The sequence below is a fragment of the Cyanistes caeruleus genome, chromosome 5 (assembly GCF_971803275.1).
Source record: "Cyanistes caeruleus chromosome 5, bCyaCae1.hap1.1, whole genome shotgun sequence".
Classification (NCBI taxonomy): Eukaryota; Metazoa; Chordata; class Aves; order Passeriformes; family Paridae; genus Cyanistes; species Cyanistes caeruleus.
The window spans coordinates 51,616,156-51,640,773 of record NC_141705.1 but is presented as its reverse complement, the minus strand read 5'-3'; the positions used below and the strand labels follow the sequence as shown (position 1 = coordinate 51,640,773).

The 24,618-nt window shown below is 39.0% G+C and overlaps 1 protein-coding gene across 7 annotated transcripts in view; it reads left to right on the top strand.

Moving 5' to 3' along the window:
- Positions 1 to 24,618, top strand: part of GRID2 (glutamate ionotropic receptor delta type subunit 2) — a 672,274-nt gene that overhangs the window by 563,681 nt on the left and 83,975 nt on the right. For all 7 annotated transcript variants that reach the window (XR_002864118.2, XM_023925816.2, XM_086888568.1 and 4 more), the window contains 2 exons: positions 9,367 to 9,505; positions 19,645 to 19,840. Coding sequence is in view for 6 of the 7 variants with exons in the window: in XM_023925816.2 (XP_023781584.1) it covers positions 9,367 to 9,505; positions 19,645 to 19,840 (335 nt within the window). In the remaining variant the exon portion in view is untranslated. The remainder of the gene's footprint in view (positions 1 to 9,366; positions 9,506 to 19,644; positions 19,841 to 24,618) is intronic.

Sequence of the window (24,618 nt, the reverse complement as noted above, 5' to 3'; positions counted from 1 at the left end):
CTTTCAAATATCAAGACATGTAGTATAACACTAGTAATTATTCATCTAAGGGCTCCCAGTAACTTCAGCAAATACTAGTAGATGCCTCCATTTTCATTGTAGATGAGGTCATTCCTCTCTTTTGTAATGGCAGCAGGAGAGAAAAACAAAATATACTTTGTGATACATTTTCCAGAACTTTTAGAAGCACTGTAAAGGCAACTCATCCCCTCCCTCTCTGATTATGTTGCACAAGTTACTGTAATGTATTGGCACTATATTAATGCACACTAATGTTTGTAACATTTTCTTTTATCTCTTGTGAACTTTGATTTTTCAATTGAAAATATACTTTGTAATTCCACAGAAAGACAGAATGTGACCAGTGCAAAAATTTTATTATCTGAAATAAGTCATTAGGCATATGGGTCTAGGCCTAAAAGCCAGGAATTGATTCCTATAGGTCTTGAAGTTTCATCCTGTAAAGACTACATAATAGGAATGAAAATCTGATTAATGTGTGTAATTAAAGCATCACAAACACCAGGAGAAGCTAGACCACAGCCATTTGCTAAATGGTGATACAACACGCTTCCCTTCCCAACTCCTGCATTATTGCCACCATTTCAGCAAGATGGGTGGAAAGAAACGATTTATTGTTGTGAAGGGAATTATAAATATATTATAACTAATATGTTATGCTAACATCACTTTAATCAGGTAATTATTAAAGGACTGTTTGGCCTTTAAGGACATTGATTTAATGGGAATTAATTTAATGATTGAACACTGTTTGTGTAACATTATCATTGCTAGTGATGCAGAAAATTGGAATCTCAGCTCAGCTGAAAAGAGTTTAGACTTTTTATTATAATATTAGATACAATTCTACTGGAATGTAGTTATTAGACTCTTTTATACTTTCAGTATATATATATATAAATGTTTGGGGTTTATCTAGAAATTTCTGAATAGGAAAAGTAAGTTAAAATTTTTGTCATTGTACTGCTCTCCTTTCTGATAGAGGCTTGAATTTCTGTTTAAAATAGCCTTTTAGAAAGTCCATTAGATTTTGGATTTGACTTGCTATTGCTTCTCCCATAAAACAAATTTTCTCTGTTTTCATTCTCTGCTTTCTTCTCTGCAAGCCTGATACATTTTTTTAGGAGAAATAGAGTTTGGATTATGGAAAAGTTTTGCAACTTTGAAGACACAGCAACTTTTAAAAGTAGCAGCAGAGCACAGTTCTATCTAGATTATTCAGAGGCTGAATCCTGCACTATCTAGCCACAGCTTAGTGGAAATAGTGAACATTATAAAGAGTGTGCTCAGTACCTGAGGGTTAAGACAGAGTTAAAGCTGAGCTTTACAGTTACAACGCCCACTTACCTAAAGGTATGTTGTTTCTGGATGCCCTCCTTGGTTTGCCCTTAGGAGTGCTATTGTCACAATTTATTTTTCATCTTTGTAGTGCCTCTAACTACAGTTTTATATAAATTAGACCCAGGGAGAAAAGGGTACCATGTAGTGAAGTGGTGCATCTGACAGACTGCTGCAAATAGATTAATTTTCAAACAAAATTTTACTCAAGGATGTCTGACAGTTCCTGCTGTATCTTGGCAGAATTTTCCAAGGGAGCCTGGTGGCCAAATGATTAGCCCTCTGTCACTAGAATGAAGCTGTTACAGTAGACACAGCAAGTTAGGCAGGCTGGTATTTGAAGACTGGTAGAAAAATAATTTGGTAAGAGACATAGCAGAGACTTAAACTTACAAACACAGTAGGTTACTAATCCAGCAGTGAGCAATGCTGCAGTAGGCTGGAATGCTTTGCACTGGGTAGCACTGACCCTTTCCTTGATGCAAGAGGATTTTCTAGCTTTAGAGAGGATATTTGCAAGGAACATGACTGAAGAACCTGTATTTTAAGCAAAATAGTTTGTGAGCAGGCATTTCACCAATCTTTGGGATATTTCTATTTGTCCATCAGGTCGTATGTCAAGGCCCTCTGACCAGACTTAAGAGATGGGTTCTCTGGGCTGTAACTTGATGAGGGGTTTTGTGGAACTGCCACTGGTCCTTGATTAGTCCCAGCATTTGAAATCTCAGCATGGATAATCTTTTTCTATTAATGAGAAAACAGAGCTGAGCAATGAGCCTTAGAATGTGAGTCAAGTGCCAAAGGCACATCCAAACAGATACACAGCAGTAGCAAATGGAGGATTTTCAGAGGGAGTTTTCAAGATATGAAATGTAGCTTGGAGGTGACTGCTGGCCAGCAGTAACAGAGGGTGACAAGGTAGCATGGTAATCTGTCTTTCAGATTGGAACTGGCTTGTGCCTGGCCTCCTTGATTGGAGGCTGGGGGAAACCTACATCTGCCCCACAAGGTTGTGCATATACCCTCAGGTTAGCTGGCTTCCAGAGCTGCTGATAAGGATCTTTAGCATGTATAAGATGCAGCTTCTCAGATTCACAGATTTCAGATAACTAGGAGTGATTTGAAATAAGCCTGAAGGAGAGGAATGATAGTTTTGGATTTTCTCCCTGTCACATAAAGGGGAGAAATAAATGAGGAGAGCTTTCTTTTGTGCATCACTGCTTCCCTTCTGGGAGTGCAATGAGGGCAGTGCTTCCCACCCAGCTGAAAGAAAACAATCTTCCAGGGAGAAAATGTAATGAGATTAGTCAGGGGATCATTACACTAACAACAACAAATGGCAAGAGTAAGTGATTGTTTAGTTCAGAAATAAGACATTAAGGGGAGAAAAAATTAATCAGAGCACCAAAAGACAAAGTGAACGCATTCTTTAATTGCCTATAGACCAGCAGGAGAAATCTGAATAATAAGCAAGAACAGTTAGAAATACAGAATTGATCTTAAAGGTGTTTCTGAAATCTAGTAGGAATACTAGGAAATACTGAAAGTCAGATGGACAAGGTGGGCAAAAGGGGAAGGAGATGTCACTATGTCAAAATGGCATTAGGTATTTCAGAGGTTGAAAACTTGGAAAGAACTGATCTTGGGTTTTTTTTCTGTGACTGTGTGCTGATAGCTGGAGCCCAAAATGAGATGGGAGACAGTGTCTGCTGCAGGCCACAAAATCACACTGGAGCTGCTCCTGTAGAGCATCTCTGTAATGCATAAGGGAAAATGTGAGGTGTAAGAGGGGCAGGCAGGCTGAATAGTGTGTGTTTCCAGCCTCCAGCTGCCCATGCCAAAGTACCTGGAACACACATGTAGAGCGTATTGAAAGGAAGAGGAGCACTGATTGCACCAAAGTGTTGAATGCTACAAACTTCAGAGAAAAAATGACATGGGGAGAAAGTGTACACAGAGCTGAGAACAACAGGAAGGAGGGCACTGAAAACTTTATTAGGAGATATACAAACCATAACAATATTGGTGAAGATGATACCATTCAAAATCATTATGCCAGAAAGGCAATTAATATTTCTGTGCTTGTGAAAAAGCAAGTTAAATACTTTCTGTGTAGTGGAGGTTAAATGGTAGCTATTACCATAACACAGTGTCAAATCAGCACATTCAAACAAATTTCACCCAAGCATTTATGAGAGTTTGCTGTGCAGCTTCCCAGATTTCTGTTTGCTGACTTGAGTCCTAGATCGCTCAGCAGGTTTTAGGAAGATAACAAAAAACAATTTCTTGTAAACCTCAAGACCAAACTGAACCTTCAATTCAAGTTTTTCTTCCATCTTAATATCTGGATGTAACAAGATGAAGGACTTAACAAAAATAAACAGACACTTAACAATTTCAAAAGATACAACCAATAAAAAATCTACACATGACTTTTACTATTTTAGTTGAAAAAAAGAAAACTTTATTTTTGGGATTTGATGGAAACTTTTATAATCACTTTGGTAAATAAAAAAAAATTGGGTCCCCTCCAGTCCTACTTCCAGTGAACTCAAAGAACAGTTCCTAATATATTTGGAGTATTTTCACAACATAGTAATAATACATAGATAGATGCAGTGCTCTCTCTCTAGGAAGTAAAGACCTGAAGAAATGTTTCATGTGTGAAGCAAAATATCTGAATGTCTCTTTTCATATACTTTTTTTTTTTTTTAAATCACTACATTTTAATACAAACCAAATGCTACAGGAGGAGCAGGAGCTGTGGTGAATAAAAAACTACAGCTGGCTCTTGAATTTCTCCATACCTTGTAAGATCTGGCTGCCAGCCCTGCCTCCTAATCAGTTCCTTCTCCATTCCCAAGACCCTGCAATCTGCCAATATGTGCAAGGATAGGGAATTCAGCCACTGATTTACAAGCTTATTTGGAAGGCATTACCAATTCAAGGAGTTGTATTCTCCTGTAGAATAATCTGTCATGCCTGCTGTGGTCAATGGGTGTTAACTTCAGCACAAAATGGAACATTACAAGCTCAGGTTATAGCATGCCAGCTTAAATGTTATGGACAAATACATGTAAAGCTCAAGGAAGAATGGAGAAGGATAGATGAAAAAAATGAAAATAAGGGAAGAAAAATTCATGATGAGAGATTTCCCGAAAACTTCCAAGCTGCATTTACTTCACAGCTGGTAGAAATAGGCATAGGCTTCATTGACTGTAAAATATTTTTTTTGTCCTATACTGAATTGAACATTTCCAATTGAAAGTGGGAGAGATTTTATATTATGAAGAAAGTTTTTAGCAGAACAATAGCAATAGCTAATGCTCTGAAAGGTTCTGACTTTGAAGAGCTCTGCTTTGCAGAGTTTTGCAAAGATCAAAGACCTCAGTCAAACTTTAGGTTTTGTTTCTTGTGGCAAAAAAAGTGGAAATATAAAATGCCTTTTCTTCTTTGTTAATACAAACTACTTCCCTCACACACAGTCTCTATTAATGTCCCTTTCACAAAGAAAACAGAAGACGTACATTGATCTAAACTGTTTGCAACAGGCATCTTCTTTATTTACAGAAATTGCAGATGCACAGCTTAATTGATGTGGCTATTCTTACAGGCTAAAGGCTAAATTGCAGCCAATTCCCAAGTTCTTTGTGCTTTTTTACCAAAGGCCAATAATGTGGACAGAATTTTTGTAAGAAAAAGCAGAATCAAAATCTGTCCCCAGATAACCCACCCTATTATTTCTTCACCTTCCTTTTCCAAGCACAGTTGAGATTCTTGCTTTTAATTTTGATAGCATTACAGTTCCTCAACGAAACAGTCACTATTAACATATTTTTCATGGTTCTTTAAATTATCTGGAAAACTCCTTACACAGAAACTCAGCTCACTGCAGTTTTTCTTCAGGCAAACAATTGACAAATCCCTGAGAACAAGATGTTTAGAAAAAGAGCCTGTGTATTTTGAAGTCTCCAAGTTTAGTCCAGAGTTATAAAATGGCAAGATCTTACCAGGCTGTGATCCTGAATTTCCCTATTTTGCCCATTTTTCCTGTGTTTTCATTCCTCCTTCTTGCCTGTACTCCTCTCTTGTGTTTTTTGACATGAAGAAACATTTAAACTGAATACTAATGAGGGAAAATATTATTTTTTAAGTAAAAATGTGTATGGTAATTGTATAGTTTCATAGTTTATCTTCTAAGTTAGGTTTTATCCTGATATTTAAGTCTGTCATAATTATGCATTATGTTGTTTGCATTATCAAGACAATGCATTATTTTTTCTGCCGACTATCTAGCTCGAGGCACTTGGAAAAAAACGTGAATAAACAGAAATTTATAAGATAAGTTGCAGTCTAAGTCTGTCATCTGAAGTAGGCCAGCATTAAAATGGTCTAGGATTGATGAAGGAGAGCTGCATTAGATGAGAGTGGGAGGACTAGAAGTAATTTCTTTCATTGTGACTTCTACAGTAATTCAACTTTTTCAGAAAACTCTCAATAAGATTGATTTTTCTAGTTCAGTTTACTCTGGAAAATATCTTTCCCTTCTTGCACATGCAATCTGAAAATCTTAAAGGTAGATTAGATTTTTTCTAAGTGATTTTAGCACCCATCACATGTCAGATGAATTATACTGGGAGATGTAGCCACAACATAGTTGATATACAGGTAGTGGAATTCTGTGCTGCACTATACCTACTGCGGCCGTATCGGAAAGGCCACAAAAAATTATAATATAGCCTCTGTATTCCTTTGAGATCCGTCTCTTGAGATGACAAAGCAACTCCAGGACTGCTCTCCTCTGTATTTTCCATTTGTTCCATGAGTGGGGCTCATGGTACTCATGAAAGTACATGAAGGTACAAAAGTACTCAGTACTTTTAAGCGCTGCTCATCATGCCCCGACAGCAGTGTTTTTACTGTAGCCCTACCAGTGTGCTGACCTCCACTGATGAATTTTGCTGTAGGGATGAGGTGTCACAGAACAGCTTCTTCTCTGGTCATCAACGTGTGGCTATATTGCACAGGTGGCCCCCTTTGCCATTAGGGGCTACTAAGCTTTGCTGGTATGATCCGAAGGACAACAGCAGGCAAAGATTTGTTCTGTGTTCTTGGCTCCCTCCTGCTTTGCACTGTGTGCCCTGTGTGTAACCTCTTGTAACTAGAACATGGCACAATCCATGAAGATGTCAATGCACCTGAAACTCATCCTAGATCTTGGAAAGCAGAGCTCAGGGAGGTTTGTGTGTCTGTCCCTTGTGCACACTAATTTAAAGTTGAGAATAGTATCTTTGAGGTGTGTAGCTCTCTGTTGTGGTAATGTTAATGGAAAAGCAGTGGTTGTTGCTCTCCTGAGTGACTTGGCACTCTTCTGCACTGAGAAAATGTGGATTTGGACAGAAAGAAAACTTCACAAAGTTGTATCCCCAGAAACAAAACTGGGGCGAATGAAGAGGTTTCTTAAGGTGAACTGTCATGGTGCAGGAAATGTTTGAGCAAAGAGTACAATGGAACAAGACTGTATCACATTAAGTCTCCTAATAGATGCCAAAGAAATGATACCATGGCAGTAAAAGATCTCCTTTGATTTTTGTTTCTTTTCTTTTACTGGGAAAAGTGGAGTGCCCTGCCTGTACTGCTTAAAAACATCATGCACCTGTGCAGTTGTGGTGTCAGCCCTGCTTTAGAAATGATGGTTTAAGAAGCCTCAGTGCAGGAATTGTTAGAGGACTGAGGTGTTATTTTGCTATGTGTTTATTGATATGTACTTCAATACAAGCTTTGTCCTCAAGCTTCATTTATTGACTGCTGGTATACAAGGAACAACTGTGAATTAGGAGCGAGGCTTCACAAACACCTGGATGAAATAAAAGCACTTGCATTTATGGTTTATTTTTAACCAGCATTCATGGTTTTCAAAGCCTACTTTTAACATGGGAGGGAAAAGGAAAAAGTAATAGTGAAAAGTGGGGACAACCTTACAGAAGTATGGGAAAGCTGTATGGACAGTAGGGAGTGCTGTGGCTGAGGGATCTGTAGTGGCTTTCATGTTCACTTGATGCACAGCATCCTAGCTGCAACCAGAAGGCAGGTGTGTGAGTTTCAATGGTCCTCTCTCTTCTGACATTTAATTTCAATTCAGAAATGTGAGAATTTAAGAGTTGTACTCATTAAGCTGAAAAATGAAAATGCAAGGATATCCAAAATATCATTGGCTTCTTCTTAATTACACTAGCTGTTTCAATTAAGTGTGAAGATTATCTGTAGGTATTGGCACCTGAAACTTAAAAGGACAAACATCCTTTTCTGATAAATTAATATAATTGCTCTTTTCATTTTATTAAAAAAACTTTTTAAAATTAAGTATTTCAAAGACATTGAAAAAACTGTTGTAAAATAGAAATAGTCTATTAAAAGTAATTCAAAATTTATTCAGCAGAGAAACTCAAATCTTCAGATGTTGAAGTTAGTGTTCATCTTCGATAATCCTTAGACTGAAATAATATCTCCCAATCTGATCAGTAAATTCTTATTTCACACTATTACATGGCATCTTGGAAATAAAAGAAAACTTTTTTCCAGCTGTGTAGAGCTAACAGATTTTGTCTGTCAGTTCTGGAAATCTCAAAAGGCAAAGGATTTCAGTGTTTGTACACCAAGGGTATAACTGAATGGAGTCAATTATTATTTCACATATGGTACAATTCCACATCACTGATGCAGGAAAAAAAATTCAAATTTGTATGGCAATGCAGAGTTCCTGGTGTTTTGCATGGGTAAGAAAAAATTCTGAATAAGGCAGTAAGAGGACCCTTAGTAGACAAACCGATTAAACCTCCAGTTTCTGTACATAAGTGAAAAGTGTTTGTTCTTGGAATGGGAATAATTGTTATTTGTATTCCCTTAAACCTACTTGCTGTGGAAACATTAAGGTGTTTTTACATAAGTACAAAACAAACTACCTACAGATAATTGAATTGGTAACAAATTACTTTTACAAATCCCAGATATTACCATCATAGGATTTTGCACAGGAGAAAACTACCTCAAAAATGATATCAGCTTCTCAAATTGATGAGTCTAGAGGGAGAGGAAAAGGGTGAACATCTTGAGCAGTTGACTGTGGGTGTTTGCTGTGTTCACCTATCCCCTCCTAGTTACTGGTAGTTGTGACAGAACACACTGCAGATAAAAGGGGGATTTAAAAAAATTAACATTTTCCTTCGTCTAAAAATGTGAGATTCATATATATTTTTAAACAGAAAGAGCTCTTGCAAATAAATACTCCAAACTAGTGTGTTTTGGGGCAGCTATTTGAATAAAATTGCTGCTTTTCATGGTTTGCATTACTAGGCTCTTGTCACACAATCGATAGTTTGCAGCTCATCCTGGGAGCCTTAATTGCTGCTCATGTTCTGTTTACATGGCAGTTGGATTTTAAAGGAAAGCAACTATAGGCATACAAAACAATGTTTGCTTTCTTCTTCAATAAGTGTGATTTTTTTTCCTACGTGTCCAAGTTCACTTGCAGCAAGTTGTACACATACATATGGTTCTCACTAGCATCTGCCTGCCTACAGAACTGTGAAAAGTAATTGTGTTTTGATGGGATTTTTTGACTTTATGTTCCCCAGAATGAAAGAAAAACTTAATTAAGGTTTGTAGATAAGATCTCTGAGGAAAGAACATTGTAAGAATTTACTTTGGCTGCTTTTGTTCTGAGATCTAGAAGTCTGTTTCCATTTCTGGACAGGACTGGCAGATGAACTGCAATTAAAGGCACAATAGCAAAAGAGATTAAACACAGGAATGACAACTGACAGTGTGGGCTTCTTTCAGTGCTTTTTGTTGCATAGAAAGTGCAGTTCCAAATCCTGCTCAGTTCACTGAAGCACCAGGTTTTAATGAACTGCTTTATGCTGTTAACTTTGGGGTCTAGATATCCTGAGCGATGCACAAGCATTCCTCTGCCAAATGAAAACTCTTGCTTTTCCTTCTTCCCCGCAGGAGGAGAGGTTCCATACACAACCCTGGCAACCCGACTGATGATGGGAGCCTGGTGGCTTTTTGCTTTGATTGTCATCTCCTCCTACACGGCCAACCTAGCAGCTTTCCTCACCATCACACGCATTGAGAACTCCATCCAGTAAGTTGATAAAGAATGATTCAAGGGAAAGGAGGGCGAACATAAATATACATGTAGAGGGGTATAAATGTTCTACTTAAATGTGAGAACAGGAATAAATTTTTATCCTCCTAAGAAGTAGCTGGAAAGTTAGAAAAATAACAATATGCCATGGACTGTTGGTCTCCCTGGAGACACTTTGTTTTCAGGATTGGAATGGTTGGCCTCTAGCAGATGCTTTTCCCTGTGGCAGACATACATATGTATGTTTGCACACATACATATTTTGAAAGAAGCAATTGAGTTTGAGCTGACCACACAGTATCAGTGTTTGAAATAGGAAAGTATAAATTGCCGCTGTGTTCTCCAGCTCTGCTTTCCGTTCAGATGTATTCCACAATATTTGTGTTCTAACACTTTGATCAGGAAGGAACCCAGTGCTTCCCCAATGTATAGGGAGCTCAAAGCTGACTTCACCTATTCTTGCCAAGGCAGAGATGTGTTAACAGCAACAAACAGTAACAAACTCACTCCTTGTCATCTTTGCTCCTTCTGCTCCCAGGAACTCTCTTGCTACATAAGCAATCATGTCGTTCTCTTTACTCCATTTATTTGCTCCCTTGCTTTATGCCTCCCAAAAATGAATGTCCTGCTCTTCTCCTGCCCCTTTTATGGTGAACTCTTTCTGTCACACCTTCCAGTCTTTTTCTGAAGATCATGTCATCTTTCCATACCTTTACAGCAACCTTTCTAGGTCTCCTACCCTCTCTCTCTGCCCTTTTGTACCCCAGGATCCTCTCCTTCAGCAAGTTTCATGCTGAGTTATCCTTGCTCCCATTGCTACAGTAACCTCCTTCACCTTCAAATGTTCACTCCTGGGTCAAAGCAGAGACTAGAAAATACCATGGAGCATTACCAAGCCAAGCACTGTGAGGGGCAGCTGGCCATTTTTTCATAGCAGGTTAATCTTGAGCCTACAAGTTTGTGAAAGTATGTGAGAGTGACAAAATTACCCGTGCTTATATATCCTTCTTTGCAAAAATCACAGTGACTTTAAAGAAGAGAGACATTTCACTGTATTTCTTCCTTCAGAAAGGTAAGAACTTGACCTTCAAGTCAGGCTCAGCGCTGACCTTAGGGAAAATTCTGTTTTCCCAGTACAGTCATTGATTCAAGTCCCTGACTTGTGTGTATCATGACCTGAGGTCTTTCTGCCTCTAGTTCAGCTGCTTTCAAAATCTCTCTGAAATTCCCCTTGAGACAGAGAGCCACTGTCACAGACTGAGCAGGGGGAGCCGTGGCCTCCTGTGAATTCACAGGTCAGGATCAAGCATCACTGCATGCCAGCAGTCACTGTGCTCACACAAATGTACTTCTCCTCCAGATGGGGATTTTCTATGAGTGAAAACCAGTCCAGGCTTTCACATGGGCTGCTAAACATCTGCAATAGCAGACAAGTTTCATTTACAATTGAAGCCCAAGTTGGACCAAAGAGCAGAAGCAGTACTTAGATTTGAGTGCACAGTTATGTCCTGACTCTTGGGTGGTGAAGGCGGAGGGAGAAATTGGTGTTCCATGGACCAAATTGTCCAGGCTTTACCAGTCCTTACATTCCAAACTGGAAATTTTCTGTGGTTGTTATCCTTCCTTTCTGAGGTAAACCTTACCACCTTCATCTATTAGAAAGCTCCATACTCTAAAACAGGGATATATAAAACAGACTAAAGTCAGGAGAAAATGAGAAAATTACTCCCCTGATACAGTTGTGTTACCATTTAAATCAAGTTACCATTTTCTTTTGTGTTCTGAATAACAGATTTTCAGATGATGCAATGCTGCCGGGGTATTTAAACACAATCCAATCATTTGACTTTGGAGTCTCAATTATAATGCCTTCAAAATTTGTATGGGAATAAAATAATATTCTGTGTCAATGTTTGCCAACATTGACCTTGATATTTTGAGGGAAGTTGATTTATTTATTAAGTATTAAAAGATTTAAATTTGACTAAGGACTGCGAAGAAACAACATGGGAATTTATATATGCAAAATAAATTATAATGATATATTCACTCATTCAGTTTGTCATTACAAGAATGGAATATGCTTCTGCATTCTGCTTTGAAATCACGTCCCTTCTAATTTTAAAGTATTCCAGAAAAATATTCAAATTACTGTGACAAATGCCTGTGTTTTCTTATGATGTGTAAAAAAGAATAACATATACCCAAACTATAATTTAATACATCTTCAGCTTTTTCTTGCCGTTTATTATGATGTCACTAGAAAAGCCTCAGTGGAATTTTGAGGTTATTATGTACAGTTGGGACTACATTGGTCTTTGTGCTGTATTATTTATGGGAAGAGTCACTGAAAATGTTTTATTCAGTAGAAAATGTTGCAGCTGGAAAGCTCCTGGAATGAAAGAACAGACATTTTTCAACAGTACTTCCAGCTCAAAAATAGAGTAATTAGATGTGTTTAGTATTCATTAGGGGATGAAGTTATCCTAACTATGGTGTGAGTATAAAACTTTAGTTTACAAAACTGCCAAAATTGGAACTTCAGCCAGCACATACGAGAGTGGCTGTTTGTTTATCATGCTGAATTACTGCAAAGTGGAAAACATGAATAAGCAATAAAGAAAAAAGCTGATGCTCCTTTTTTCTTTTTTTCTTTTTTCTTTTTTTTAACAGTTCAAATTGTACTTTGGGGAGCCTTCAAGGCCAGAATGGAAATGAGTATAAGCATTTAAAAAAATAATCCAGATTCTGGTGGTAGTGTTTGTCAGCTTTAGACAAGCCAGGAAAAAAGGAAAGAAATTGAAGTCAGTGGGTTTGCACATATATAAAAAGTAGTTAATAGTTTTTCATTTCACATTTCCAGCTAGAATCAGATATTACAGTGTGTTGTTGTAGGTATGGTCCTTGTGATATCTTTTACAAAAGATAGTAGGATTCAAGCAGCCCACAGCACATTTATTTCATTTCCATGAAACATTTGGTAGTTACTGCATTTCACCTTTTGGATATGTTTGAATATTTCAGCTTTTTCTGTTCAGAACTCATGCAGCTTCCCCTGTTCAGTTGGTGGGAAGGCTGGGCCATTCTTCCTAGTCTGTGCCTCATGGTATCCAGAGCTCTATTCTGAGTAGCAAAGCATGCAGGATTTTATTAGTCCATCCAGTAAGGAGGACCCTTAAAGAAATAAGAATTCCCTTTCTCCATAGAGTTTCAAAGTAGATCTTTGCTGTATAACCTCATCTGATGGCATTTGTGCTCTGCCTCAATGTCAATTTGAATCAAACTTTTGCAATTTTAAAATTAGAGAAACTAGAATAAAATGAATGGGTGTTAAATCTGCTTTTCCAGAGAAATGGCTACTCTTAATACCTCTGGGAGCCCAACTTTCCACCTTCTACCAACACACAATATCATGAGCAGAGGACCCTACAAGTTCTAAAGTAGTTCCTGGATTCATCTTTTGTTCACACTTGACCCACATTGCAGATGACATTTAAATCAAGAGAGTCAGCATTTCAAATGCCAAAACACTGTGGCAGCAAAGCATGATTTCTATGTGTTTTAAATCTTTAGGTCGCTTTCTCAAATGCAACATAAATTATTAGCAATTAGGAGTGGCTTTTCTTGGTAAATGCCAAAGAAATTTGGAGGTCCTGAGCTATTTCTGGGAGGTGCTCACATTCTGAATTTCATCACTGAGCCAGTGTTGACATTATTATGTTTTATGATTCCTTTAGGACTAAATTAGAGTCCATTGGCAGAGATTGATTTTATTCAAATTACTGCATTCTTTTTCTGGATTAGGAGAGGGTGTCACCACCTTCTCATGGGCACTGACATTTTGCAGGGAGGTTGTGGGAATTGGGTGAACAGAGAAGTCAAATGATTTGCCATTTGAAAGGTTGGTGTTAGGTGGTTTCAAGTTTAATCCACTTCTAAAATGTGGAAGCATAAGAGTTTAGCTTGTACATGTTGTGGGGGGTACGCGTGCATCTTTTGTCTTCTGTAAAATCAGAAGTTCACATTATGTTCTCCATCTCATAACAAGTGTGTCTTGTTTGATAGGTGAGACCTCGGCCTCCAAAAATGGAGGCATAGTGGGAAATCAGGTCTGTCTTTCTTAGCCATTCTTCTCACAACATTTTGCTAAACCATGATTCACTTGAAGCTGAGAAGTCCTTAAGGCTTTGTACAGCTCAGTGCAACTGACTGCCCGATTTCTGCAGGGGGGTTGCACAGAACATGGTAATTAGATATTGCCCAATGCAAGTCCATTAATCTTCCCTTTAACATGGTTCACCCTGCAAGCAATATTACAGGTTTCTGCTACAGCTCACCCTGACAACAGCTAAACCCCTTGGCTTAATGTGCCCTGTTCCCTAACCCTAAATCTGCTTGTGAATTAATCCTTACTGTCCTAGGAAAAAACCCCAACCAACCAGACAAATGAACAACATAGCACAAAAGCGCTGGAAAGCGTTATCTGAATTAGTCATAAATAAGAACTTCAGTGTAGGCCATGACATTGGTTGTTTATTGCTGAAAATTTAGTAACTGAATCTTACAGACAGCTCTATGCAGCACCCAAGTCTAGCACAGCTGGCCTGAATTGATCAGTAACCCAGGTTTACAAAAATAAGTTGATGCCCAACTCCCTGATGGCAGTGGTGTTTTACCACCTAAAGAAATTCCTTCTTTATGAAGCTGACTTCTTGCTTTTTAACATTTTTCTGTGTACTTTTTTAACACTTTTGTCTGACCTATGTGAACATGTTACAATTCTGAGTGTAGGATTTGAATTTATAAAAAAAACCATATCCTAATCCTACTATGTTTTTCTTCTACCTGGAGGCAGAGACAATTTTTTAAATTGCAAAGTAACTGATTTGTACAAAGCCGTAAAATGAAAGTGACCTGACAACTACTGGCTGATTAAGGTGTAGAATACTAAACAAAATCAACAAATGCTGAGAAATACATCTATCTGTTAATAATTCTTCCTCAAATGACTCCATTCCTCCTCAGAATAGCCCTATTAGCCTAGTTAATTTAGGATAATATTGATGCTGGGATAATATTGGTATTATCCCAGTAATTGCAATGAGAAAAACACTTACCATAAAGGCCACACATAATATTTTTCCCCACAATGCTGCATGAGTGATAGACAAAAATAAGCAGAAAGACCAGACTGCGTGGTCACTTCCCTAGAAGTAGAAGTTGTCTATATACAAGCTCAGTTAAAGGATCTTTCTTTTCATAACAATTTTTTCCACTATATGTGCTTTTTTCATATTTTTAAACAGATTTTATCATTCATTACCTTATTGCTTCAAAACTAGAAATTAAAAGAGAAAAAGGTTTTAAAATGTGAAATTATCATTTGCTTACTCATGCTAATGAGTGCTTTGCTTTGCAGATAGTTCGTCTGAGAACTATCGAAAAATGACATTTCAATGTGGGTAATGGAATCAGGATTTGGGCATCAAAGGATCCCCTTGTAGTAATTAATTAGCTTGACAAATGCTTTTTCCTTATTTTGAGATCTGGTGTGGCAGCTGTGTGATAAAACTGGGGGAGAGAGTGAGGCTGAGGATTTACATGTGCACTAAAGACATTTGTCTGAGAAGAGAATGAATTGTTTAATCCAGGAGCAGAGGTACACCAAGAAACGTGTAACCTACAAACCAGGCTGGAGACAAAGCAGTTTTAGGAGTTCTTTCTTCTGTAAAGGAACCTCAGTGGTTTAATAATGCTAGTACTTCTCTCAATTTTTATAATTTCTCTTTGTTTTGGGGTACTTTGTTTTGTTGTAGCTTCCAGGCTGAGTGTCTCAGCAATAGTCTGCAGAGTTGTGGATTATCAAGCAACTTCCGAAGGAGGTCATATGTAGGGATATTATGATCCCATTTTACATGTTTGTGTGAGGGGAGGGAGTCACTGACATGTGATAGATCTTTACTGTATTTGCAGCTTGTCTGTGCAGCAGAATATACATGTGTACATCTCCAAGGCTCCCAAACTTCTTTCTTGCTGCTCAGCATATGGTCAGGTGAACCAGAACTTTGGGTTTACTGCCAACAGCACTTAGCACATCCATAGAGTTTACACTTACATTTGTCTTGCTTTTGTCCTCTTGTCATCATTTTCTCAGCATTGAACCTTGCCTGCAACTGTGAAAAGATGCAAGTAGGGCAGCTGGGAGGCATCCCACGTTTTAGGATAGCACACCTAACAGTGAGGCACTGCAGACTCTAGTTAATGCCAGACGTGGCAACTACAACATGCCTTCCTGAAGGCATTGACATAATTCTTCTCCTTGTTATTTCCCTGCTGCTGGTGGCTGGGGTGTGAGAGCACACTTGCTTCTCAGCCTCTTTGCTTCCCATACCTGACTGTAGTACTGCAGTGCACTTTAATAGTTCATGTCTTGTGCTGGTTTGCCCTTCTGAAAATAACAAAGTTATACAGAGGAGCTCTTCTACTTTTGTGCTGTTTTTAACTGATTTGTGGCAGCAGCTACACCTGTCAATTATATCTTGCTTAGCAATAATAAATAAAAAAAAAAAATATGCTTTGTTGCTTGTTTTATTAGAAATTATATGGCTATACAGAGTCTTGTAAAGTAATGATTGCAATATTACTAAGTGTTGTCACTAGAAATTGGAGACTGGAAAAATACTTTTTGTACACTTTTCTAGTATGACAAATGACGATTACAGGACATTGCAGCATGCATCTTGTGACAGCTCATTGCACTGCTGAGCGCTGCCAGTTGATTACAGGAATGTACTGGCGGCAGCAGCAGTAACAGAGTGGATGAATACAGTATGCTGTATTATCTAGTGCCTTTCATCAGCGATGCTTTTGACAGATAGACTGTCAGCACTTTGCACAACACTTTGCTTAATAGTAAAATATGGAGAAGCTCTCAGCAAGGCCTACTGCTGCCTAGCAGGGTGCCTTTCTGCAGAGCTGTGCTCAGCCTGGTTGTTGCAGGGTTTTATTCATCCCCAGCTACAGAGCTTTTTATTTGTCCTTTATGAATTTCACATTCCTCCAGCCTTTCTAGGCCCATCTGAACCTCAGCCTGTCCTTGAGCAGGTGGCTGGTCCCTCCATGTCATGTCATGTCATGTCATCTGCAAACTTGACAGGAGGGTGCTTGCTTACCTCCTCCAAGTCATTGATAAAGACATGTCCCAGGTTAGACCTCTGGGGTACCTGTTAGCAGCCTGCAGGTGGGATATGCTGTGAGTCAATCGGGAATTTATCAAACCTGCTTTCCCACACAGCTGCCTAATGACCTTCCTTGGATACAAGAATATTGTGGGAGGCAGATAGGCAGGCTGCCTTGCCAAAGTTAAGGTTTACTATTCCAGTATTTCTAGTCTTGTCCACAAATGAAGTAATTGTAGTGTAGGAGGCAACCAAATTGGTCAGGCATGACTTACTTTTGGTGAGTCAATGCTGAGTGCTGCCCGTCGGCTGCTTCCCCTTCATGTGCTCAGAAATGTGCTGATGGACTCACTCCATGAGGTTCTACTGCTGGTACTACAACCAGCAGTAATTCCATGAACATATTTTTTCACTTTCTTAATATAGTCTAGGTATTTTATTTCTCCTGTAGCACGGAATCTCCCTTGGCCTCCTTCACCTTGCAAAAATTAAAGCAGGTGGCCTTGCAAAGACATGGGCCAGCTTTCCCAGCACACTCTGACTTCTATGGATCTAATGATCCAAATCAATTCCTGCTTTGTCTGGTTGGGATTTACCTGACCACCTCCTGCTCGTTGTTCATTGTCTTCTTGAACCCGGTCTGTAGTCACAAAGGGCTGGAAGACCTTAGGGAGGAAGAGTGAGGCAATGCAAGCACTGAGCACCTCAGCTTCAGCTCTGACTGCTGTCCCCATCCACAGGGTCACACTCTTCTTGTTCAGCCTTTCAGCAAAAGCTGTTCTTGTTACCCTTGAAATCCCTTGAGAGCATCCACTCTGACTGAGTATTTCTAATGCCACCCAGAGTTGCTAGGAAATGTTTCTAAACTCCTCCTTTGAAGATTATCCATGCTTCCACCATCTGTATATTGTTTGGTGAGAGGAAGTTCTTCTTGAAATTCTTAGTGTTCTTTTAGTAATTTCAAAGTCTAATAGATGATTGACTTGCTTTCCCTGGAGAAATCTACCTGGTGGCTATGTCTAGACTTCAGGACTGGCCTTTAAAATTGTGTTAATCCTTATTTCAGTATGTTTATTAAACTTAAGCACATGACCTAAGTAGCTTACTTTTGTAATTCCCCTGACTGCCACTTTTAAAAATATTTACTGCTTTTCTTTTGTTCACTGGCTGTAAGGAGGTTTCACATTTTTTCTTACAGCTCAGCCATTTTATATTTAATATTTCAGCACTCATACATGTTTATCTGGATTTGATAATTTATTTATTTTTTTTACTATTCAGTTGCAAACTGACCACAGTACTTATTGTCCTGATGCCTTCATCTACGAGAGTCTCATATTTTTCCTCATAGAACAGGGCACTTCTTATTGGTATTGTTGTACTGGTAGAAGACCAATACACTTGGTTTCAGGAAATGTTATGTGTAGCATCTCACGTCTAATGATTCTATATATGAACAGGTTCTTTGCAGGTTCCCTGTTTAAAAGGAATGCAGTCTTGTTGGAGAAAGTGAGATGATTTGAGGGTTTTTAATACCATTAGTTATTTACTCCTTACAATTACGTTTATGCCTTCTTTATAATTACTATATGTTATCTGACTAGAATTTAGCTCTTGGTCAATGTTTTTCTGAGCCCATTATGTCTAAATTTCGAAGGATTTCTTTTTCACTTAGACCTTGCCATTGATCTCTATTGATTTCTTCTTTTCCTGCCTTCTGTTTTGTTTGTGGCATCCATATGCTGTGAGATGTCATTACTGTTTTCTTCAGTGCCATCCTCACAATACCTAAGAATTTAATTTTTTCCTAGCCCTGCACCACAGGGTCATTTGCACTAGCCTTCATATTTATATTTTTTTAGAAACACAGCTTAGAATTTCATGAGTTTCCTACGTTGCTGTTTGCATTTTCTGTGTCTGCAATAAACTTTTACAATTTTCTATTGCTTTCTTTAAGACAGCATTGAGCTCCTTGACTGTCCTTACATGTCATCCACTAGATTTGTGCAGTTTATACACAGTTAATTTGTGCTGGGAAAGCTGTAACGGGTTTTAAGCAGTAGACATATTGCAGTAGTTACTTTGAAATTTTAATGAGTGCCATTAAAGAATCAAAGGTACGGGAGAACAATCCTACAGGAAAAGAAAATAAAGGCCAAGAGGTAAGGAAACTTTTAATATTTCTAATATACAGTTTTTAAGTTCAAAGCAAGTTTAGTTGACCAGATCCCATCTGGGATGCTTTAGAAACTTCTAAAATGGTTTATTTCTTTTGGTTTATAGAAAAGGGTAAGAGTAGATAACATGTAAAGCAGAACAGATATATTAGACTAAATAACATGAACTGTGATAACATGAAAATATGATGAAAAAGCAATTCATGAAAGTACAACAAAAATGTTCTTATTGCTGAAAATAATACAGGATGTGACCTAAGAGATGGATGCACAGCTCAGTGCAGGAACACCCCCACCAAGCTGCCCTGCACAGTGTAACCCAGGAGCACACAGAGGTGCTCAGCCCAGGTGCTCTGGGCTGGATTTCATGAGTTCTGGTGCTGCCACTAGCTCCCCACAGCAGGGTGTGCACTGTAGGCAGGTACCCAGCTTCTGTAGGATTCCAATGCTCCCTGCATCTCCCTTCCCCCTGCTCAAAGGAGCTTGGCGTTTCCCAGAATCCTCTTACTCCTTCTGTTCTTTTTTTCATCCATTTTCACTTTTTCCACTCCTTCTTTTGTCTTCATAGTCCTCTTTGTGTCCTAAATCATAAAAACAAATTTTCAGTCTTGCTTTATCTTTTAAGGGGAAAAAAAAAAAAAAAAAGGAAAAAAATCCCAAGAGAAGAAAGTGTCATGACACCCGTCTTCCTCTGTGTTGCCCTTTGTTTGCCTGCAGCTCCATCCTTTTGAAAATGTGGATTAAAGTCTCCCGCATCTCTTTCTCTTCCCCAACAACTCAGGTCTCTGCAGGATCTCTCGAGGCAGACGGATATTCCTTACGGCACTGTCCTGGACTCGGCCGTGTACGAGCACGTGCGGGTGAAAGGGATGAACCCCTTCGAGAGGGACAGCATGTATTCCCAGATGTGGCGGATGATCAACAGGAGCAATGGCTCCGAGAACAACGTCCTGGAGTCCACTGCAGGCATTCAGAAGGTACTGGCACACTTCCTTCATGCTTCCCACTGGAGATGCTCTGTGTTACACCACGTTTGCCTGGCTGTTGCTTCTAACTAAAAGGGATCCATTTGCACCCAGGCAGTGATCATGCCTGGAATCAGTTCCTGAGTGATCATGCCTGGAATCAATTCCTGAAAGCCCATGGTGCTGGCACTGGGACTTCTCAGGTGTGTGGCATTGAATAGCATTGTAATGTGTAAGTGCCTAGACTGGTTATTCCAAACGGTATTTACCGGTGTTTTTATAGGAGATGGCTGTGTTTCTAAGCGTGCAGAATGGGAACAGGATCACTGGACTCAGAACCCCAGAGCACAAGGCACTGAATATCTTTTGTTGTAGTCTCCCGACATTGAAAATCCTGCCTTTCTGTTGTAGCTGTGGGTCATGTTTGTTTTGAGAGAGGAAGGCAGGAATGAATGATTTGGCTTTAAAAGGAGTCTCACAAACACATAGGTTTAGCAGTGGAAAAACACTTTGAGAGCTCTTTGTAGGCACATTTGTGAATGCAGTAGTTCCCTCCCAAATTCTGGCTGACAGCTGCAGCTTTCATAGAAACACCAGTCCATGAAAGGATTTATTATAAGAGTCGATATAGGTTAATGAGTGACTGTGAACAAGCTTCCCCCCCACCATTGTATCTTTATATTCAGACTTCTAAATCAAATCAAAGAAATATCATATTTTGATGACTTTATTTTAAACGTCAATATGTGATGATTTCTTACAGAAAATATCCATGAATTGTGTGTTTACATTGTTACAATCTCAATTTAGAGACTTCTAAAAATCCAGATGAACTCTGCTTTATTGTCTCCACCAAAGTCTATTGGCCAGGAAAACGTGACATTTCTGATGCTCTCACTCTAGTAACAAGAGAAAAGAGTATACTAAGAAGAATGATGAAATCACTGGTGAGCTCTTGATAATCAAAGAACTGAAAAATAACAATTATTTGGAGTTTTAAAAATCTCCAATCCAACCTCTGGATAAACAAGATCATATTTTCTCCTCTGAAGGACTAAACAGCATAAAAAAGAGGCAGGAGAGGTCCTGGGGAACTGCACTTTTGAAACCCTTTTAGATAAAGTCATAAGCTGAAAGAGCAAGAAAAAAAGGTCTGAAGATTTATTGGCTAGAGGAAATTGCTTTTTTTGAGAGAACATATTTTAGCTCAGCTTGTAAGTGGCTGATAAAGCTGGGATTTGCCTTTTGTATATATTAAAAAAAACCCAAAACCAAGAACCTTCCCTCTTTCTGGTTTCCCTTCCCAAGTTATAAAATGAGTTTCAGAAGGATCAAAAACCAAAGTACATCAAACATAACTGCGCTTACTAACAGTTTTTAGCTTGAAAAAACAAGCAAAAGGTATATCCTGCTGGCAGGTAATTCCAGATTACAGTCACTGAGTTTTCATTCCTGGAAACTTGGCAGTTGCTGTCATAAAGCACATAAAACCTGAAACATCCAAGTTCTTAATTACCCATGCTTTTGCTTCCCAGGAATAGGAAAATGATGATGTTAAAAAGCTAAGTTATGTCAAGTGTGTGCCTACCTGTGGGTGCACAGTTTCTCCCCTTCCTTCAATTTACAGGAAGAAAAGAAACAGAAAAAGATTATTTGCCAGCTGCTCTTCACCAGGAGCTTTTGGGAAGTTGTAGCTGGCCAGCTCGGGAAGAAAGCTGCATGAAGAAAGTGATGTTAAAAGTTAATCTTAGGCAAGGAAAACAAATATTTTAAAAGGTATCTGATAAAAGACAGAGATTATAATATCTGTAACACATTTCAAAAAAAGAAAACATTTCAGAAAGAATTCATGGGTCCCCTTGGCCTACTTATATGCTTCATAATGCTTTTCAGGGTCTTTAATGAATTTAACTGGCCACATCAGAGCTATTAACCTCATTATTACCCTGGGCAAGATACACCAACAGGTCTTCCTCTGTGCCTCATTTTGTTTCTCCCATTCATCAGCACTAAAGCGTGATTGAAGAGCAGTTTGTCCAGGCTCTGTGAGAGCATCACCTCAGCAAACCTTCCTGGAGTGCCAAGTGAGACAGCAGAGACTTAATGGGTGCTCCAAACTGGTACAGGGATTTCCACTCAGCTGAGAAATGATCGTGAAGGGATTGGGATAGGAGGGAGAGGTATGCAGGGTAGGCAGGGATGCAGTGGATATTTCCATCTTTAACAGCACCCCTTGCTGCACCACCTCAGAGGTTAAACCAGGTTTGCAAGGAGCCTTCAGAGAAGATGCTTCCCAAAATATTTTTGTAAAATCCTAAAAGTTCTTCAGTTTTGTCTTGCTTTTATTCTGACAACTCCAGTGGAGCTGGCACTATGTTATTGTGTGGAAAGTAGTAGTCTAATGCTAATGTATATATAAACAGGGGGAAGAGGAGAGGGGCCAACCACTGATTCACTCAGCACCTCACCCCTCTCACTCAGCAGGACTGCCTGCTTGCTGTACCAGTGTCTTTGTGTGCAGTGGCATCTGTGTGAGTGCAAATACAATACAGCCAAATGACAGTGATTGCACAGTCCCACTTTAAATCAGGCATTCTGCTGCTTTGACCTGCTCTTCCTGGCAGGAGGGCAGGGCAGGCAAGAGAAATAAGATGGGAAGATCATGCCATTGTAAGTTTTCAGGTTCTGATATTTATTGGTCCTGTTCCTCTCATAAATCAGGTGCATACATATCACCGTGTGTGCTCCTGCTCCATCCATAGCAAACAGCTATAAATACCACAGGTCCAGCTAGAGAGCAGCTGGATAGATTTACCCTGAAGAGAGAGCAGTTTTAAACAGGTCTCAAACAGCAGAAAGCCTGAAAAGTACAGGCACTTTAGATATTTTCTTCCACTCATTGTCTCTTCCTTTCTCAAAAGGCAGCAAAAAGCTGTTGATGGTCTGAATTTAAGGTAGGGAAGCACTCAGTTGTTTGTCTTCCTGCACCTTCAAATCAAAATGGATGGGGAAGTAGCTGTATTTTTATATAAGCCCGGATTATTCTGGAGAATATTCACTTTTATCTTCTCTTTTTCTATATTATTCCTGAGTGTTTCATGTGTCTCAAATTGATTTTCCTTTTTTTGCATAGGTTATGAAATATGCATCTCATTCTGTCCTAGGAATCTCTATTTTTGCGGAAGTTATTTATTCGGAGAGGATTTACGGACGTCCAAGTCATGCCTGCTTAAACATTCATTGAGGACTCCAAGAAAAATCATTTAGGCTTAAAGATATCACATTACATACCTCTTTATGTCTTCTTAAAAAGCACATTACCCTGCTTAATCCTTTACAAGCACCACAGGCTTTCCTATCCTTGGAACTATTCCCATTTAAAATATAATGAAACGCTTCTATTGTGCCCCTGTCTGCTCTTTCTTCCCTGGAGTATAATAGTGCCTAATGCCCTATCCTACCCACCTTGTTCCTCTGAACATGATACCATAGCCTACAGCATCTTCATTTTTCTCAGTAGCACAGAGTGGAAAATTCCTTTCCCAGGCAGAATCTGAGTGCTTTTGAAACCTCTTCTGTCTATTTAACTCTATCTGCAACATATTTAGCTGCTAGAAAACTTGTGAATTATTGTCAGGTGAAATAATGCTTCTGGATGGTGCATTAAGAGAAATTCCTTGCAGGCTCGTAGTACTTCCTTTTCAGCTTGCTCACAGTATCAAAAGGAATTTGGTCTTGAGATTTGGATTTCCTTGTGATCCTAATTGCAATGCCAGTGGAAGCATGCAAGCTCGATTTTTTTCCCTGGACACTGTGGATGGCACTTTTACCCTCCTGAAAATACTGTAATAGTAAAAATATTTATTAATAGACCATAACAAAACTCTGCTGAGATTATCTGTTTTGGGAAGAAGAGGTAATAACAGTTTGCAATTCTGTGCTAGAACAAATTGTTAATAAATAACCATGGATATGCTTAATTTGTTTACAGCAGTAGCAACATCATGAAGACTTAACTTGATGGGCCAAAACCCCTCCTGAATTAATAAATTATCCTGCTATACTCACAAATTTGCCTTTGGAATTGCCATTCTTGTAGCAGATTTACTGACTGCTTCACAAAAAATCTAGTTATAGTCCACACATCTTTGTTGTGAACTTGTCTGGCCATGGAGCAGGCCAATAAAATCACACTGAAAGCAAAAGAGAACCAAGACAGACTTTTGGGATACTGGATGTGCACCACGATTCAGCAATTTGCCAGTGGCTAAGAAAGGGACAGGAAGCAGAAGGGGTGAGAGCATATGAAAATGTAGTGACAGTTCTCCAGCGTATCTCAGTTCATGACCAGGGGATCAGCTGCACTATGCACCTGTGGGTTACAAGGCTAATTATCAACCCAGACACCAGTTCCCTGATTTTCCCCTCTGCCTCTGGAACCGATGCTTCTTGGTCAGATGAGAGGTTCTGTGTCTGCTCTATGAGTAATACGGTTGACAAGTACCCTTAAGACCTTGATGTGTTCAGTCCTGCAGCTGAAGGTGCAGTTTGGCTATTTTGTGATTATTGCCTCCTGCACAGTCCATGATTTGGAGCTGGCAGGTGCCTTGCAGTACCAAAGGCACTGACTGCCCTTACTTTGTATTATCATGGATGGTCTGGCTTTTTTTTTTTGCTTTTTTTTCCCCTATAATTCTGTGTATCTTTACTGCCATATCTTGGGCTTTTAAAAGCTTACAGCAGTGATAAAAATTAGAATCCTGACCAGAAAGCACTACAAACACAGTATA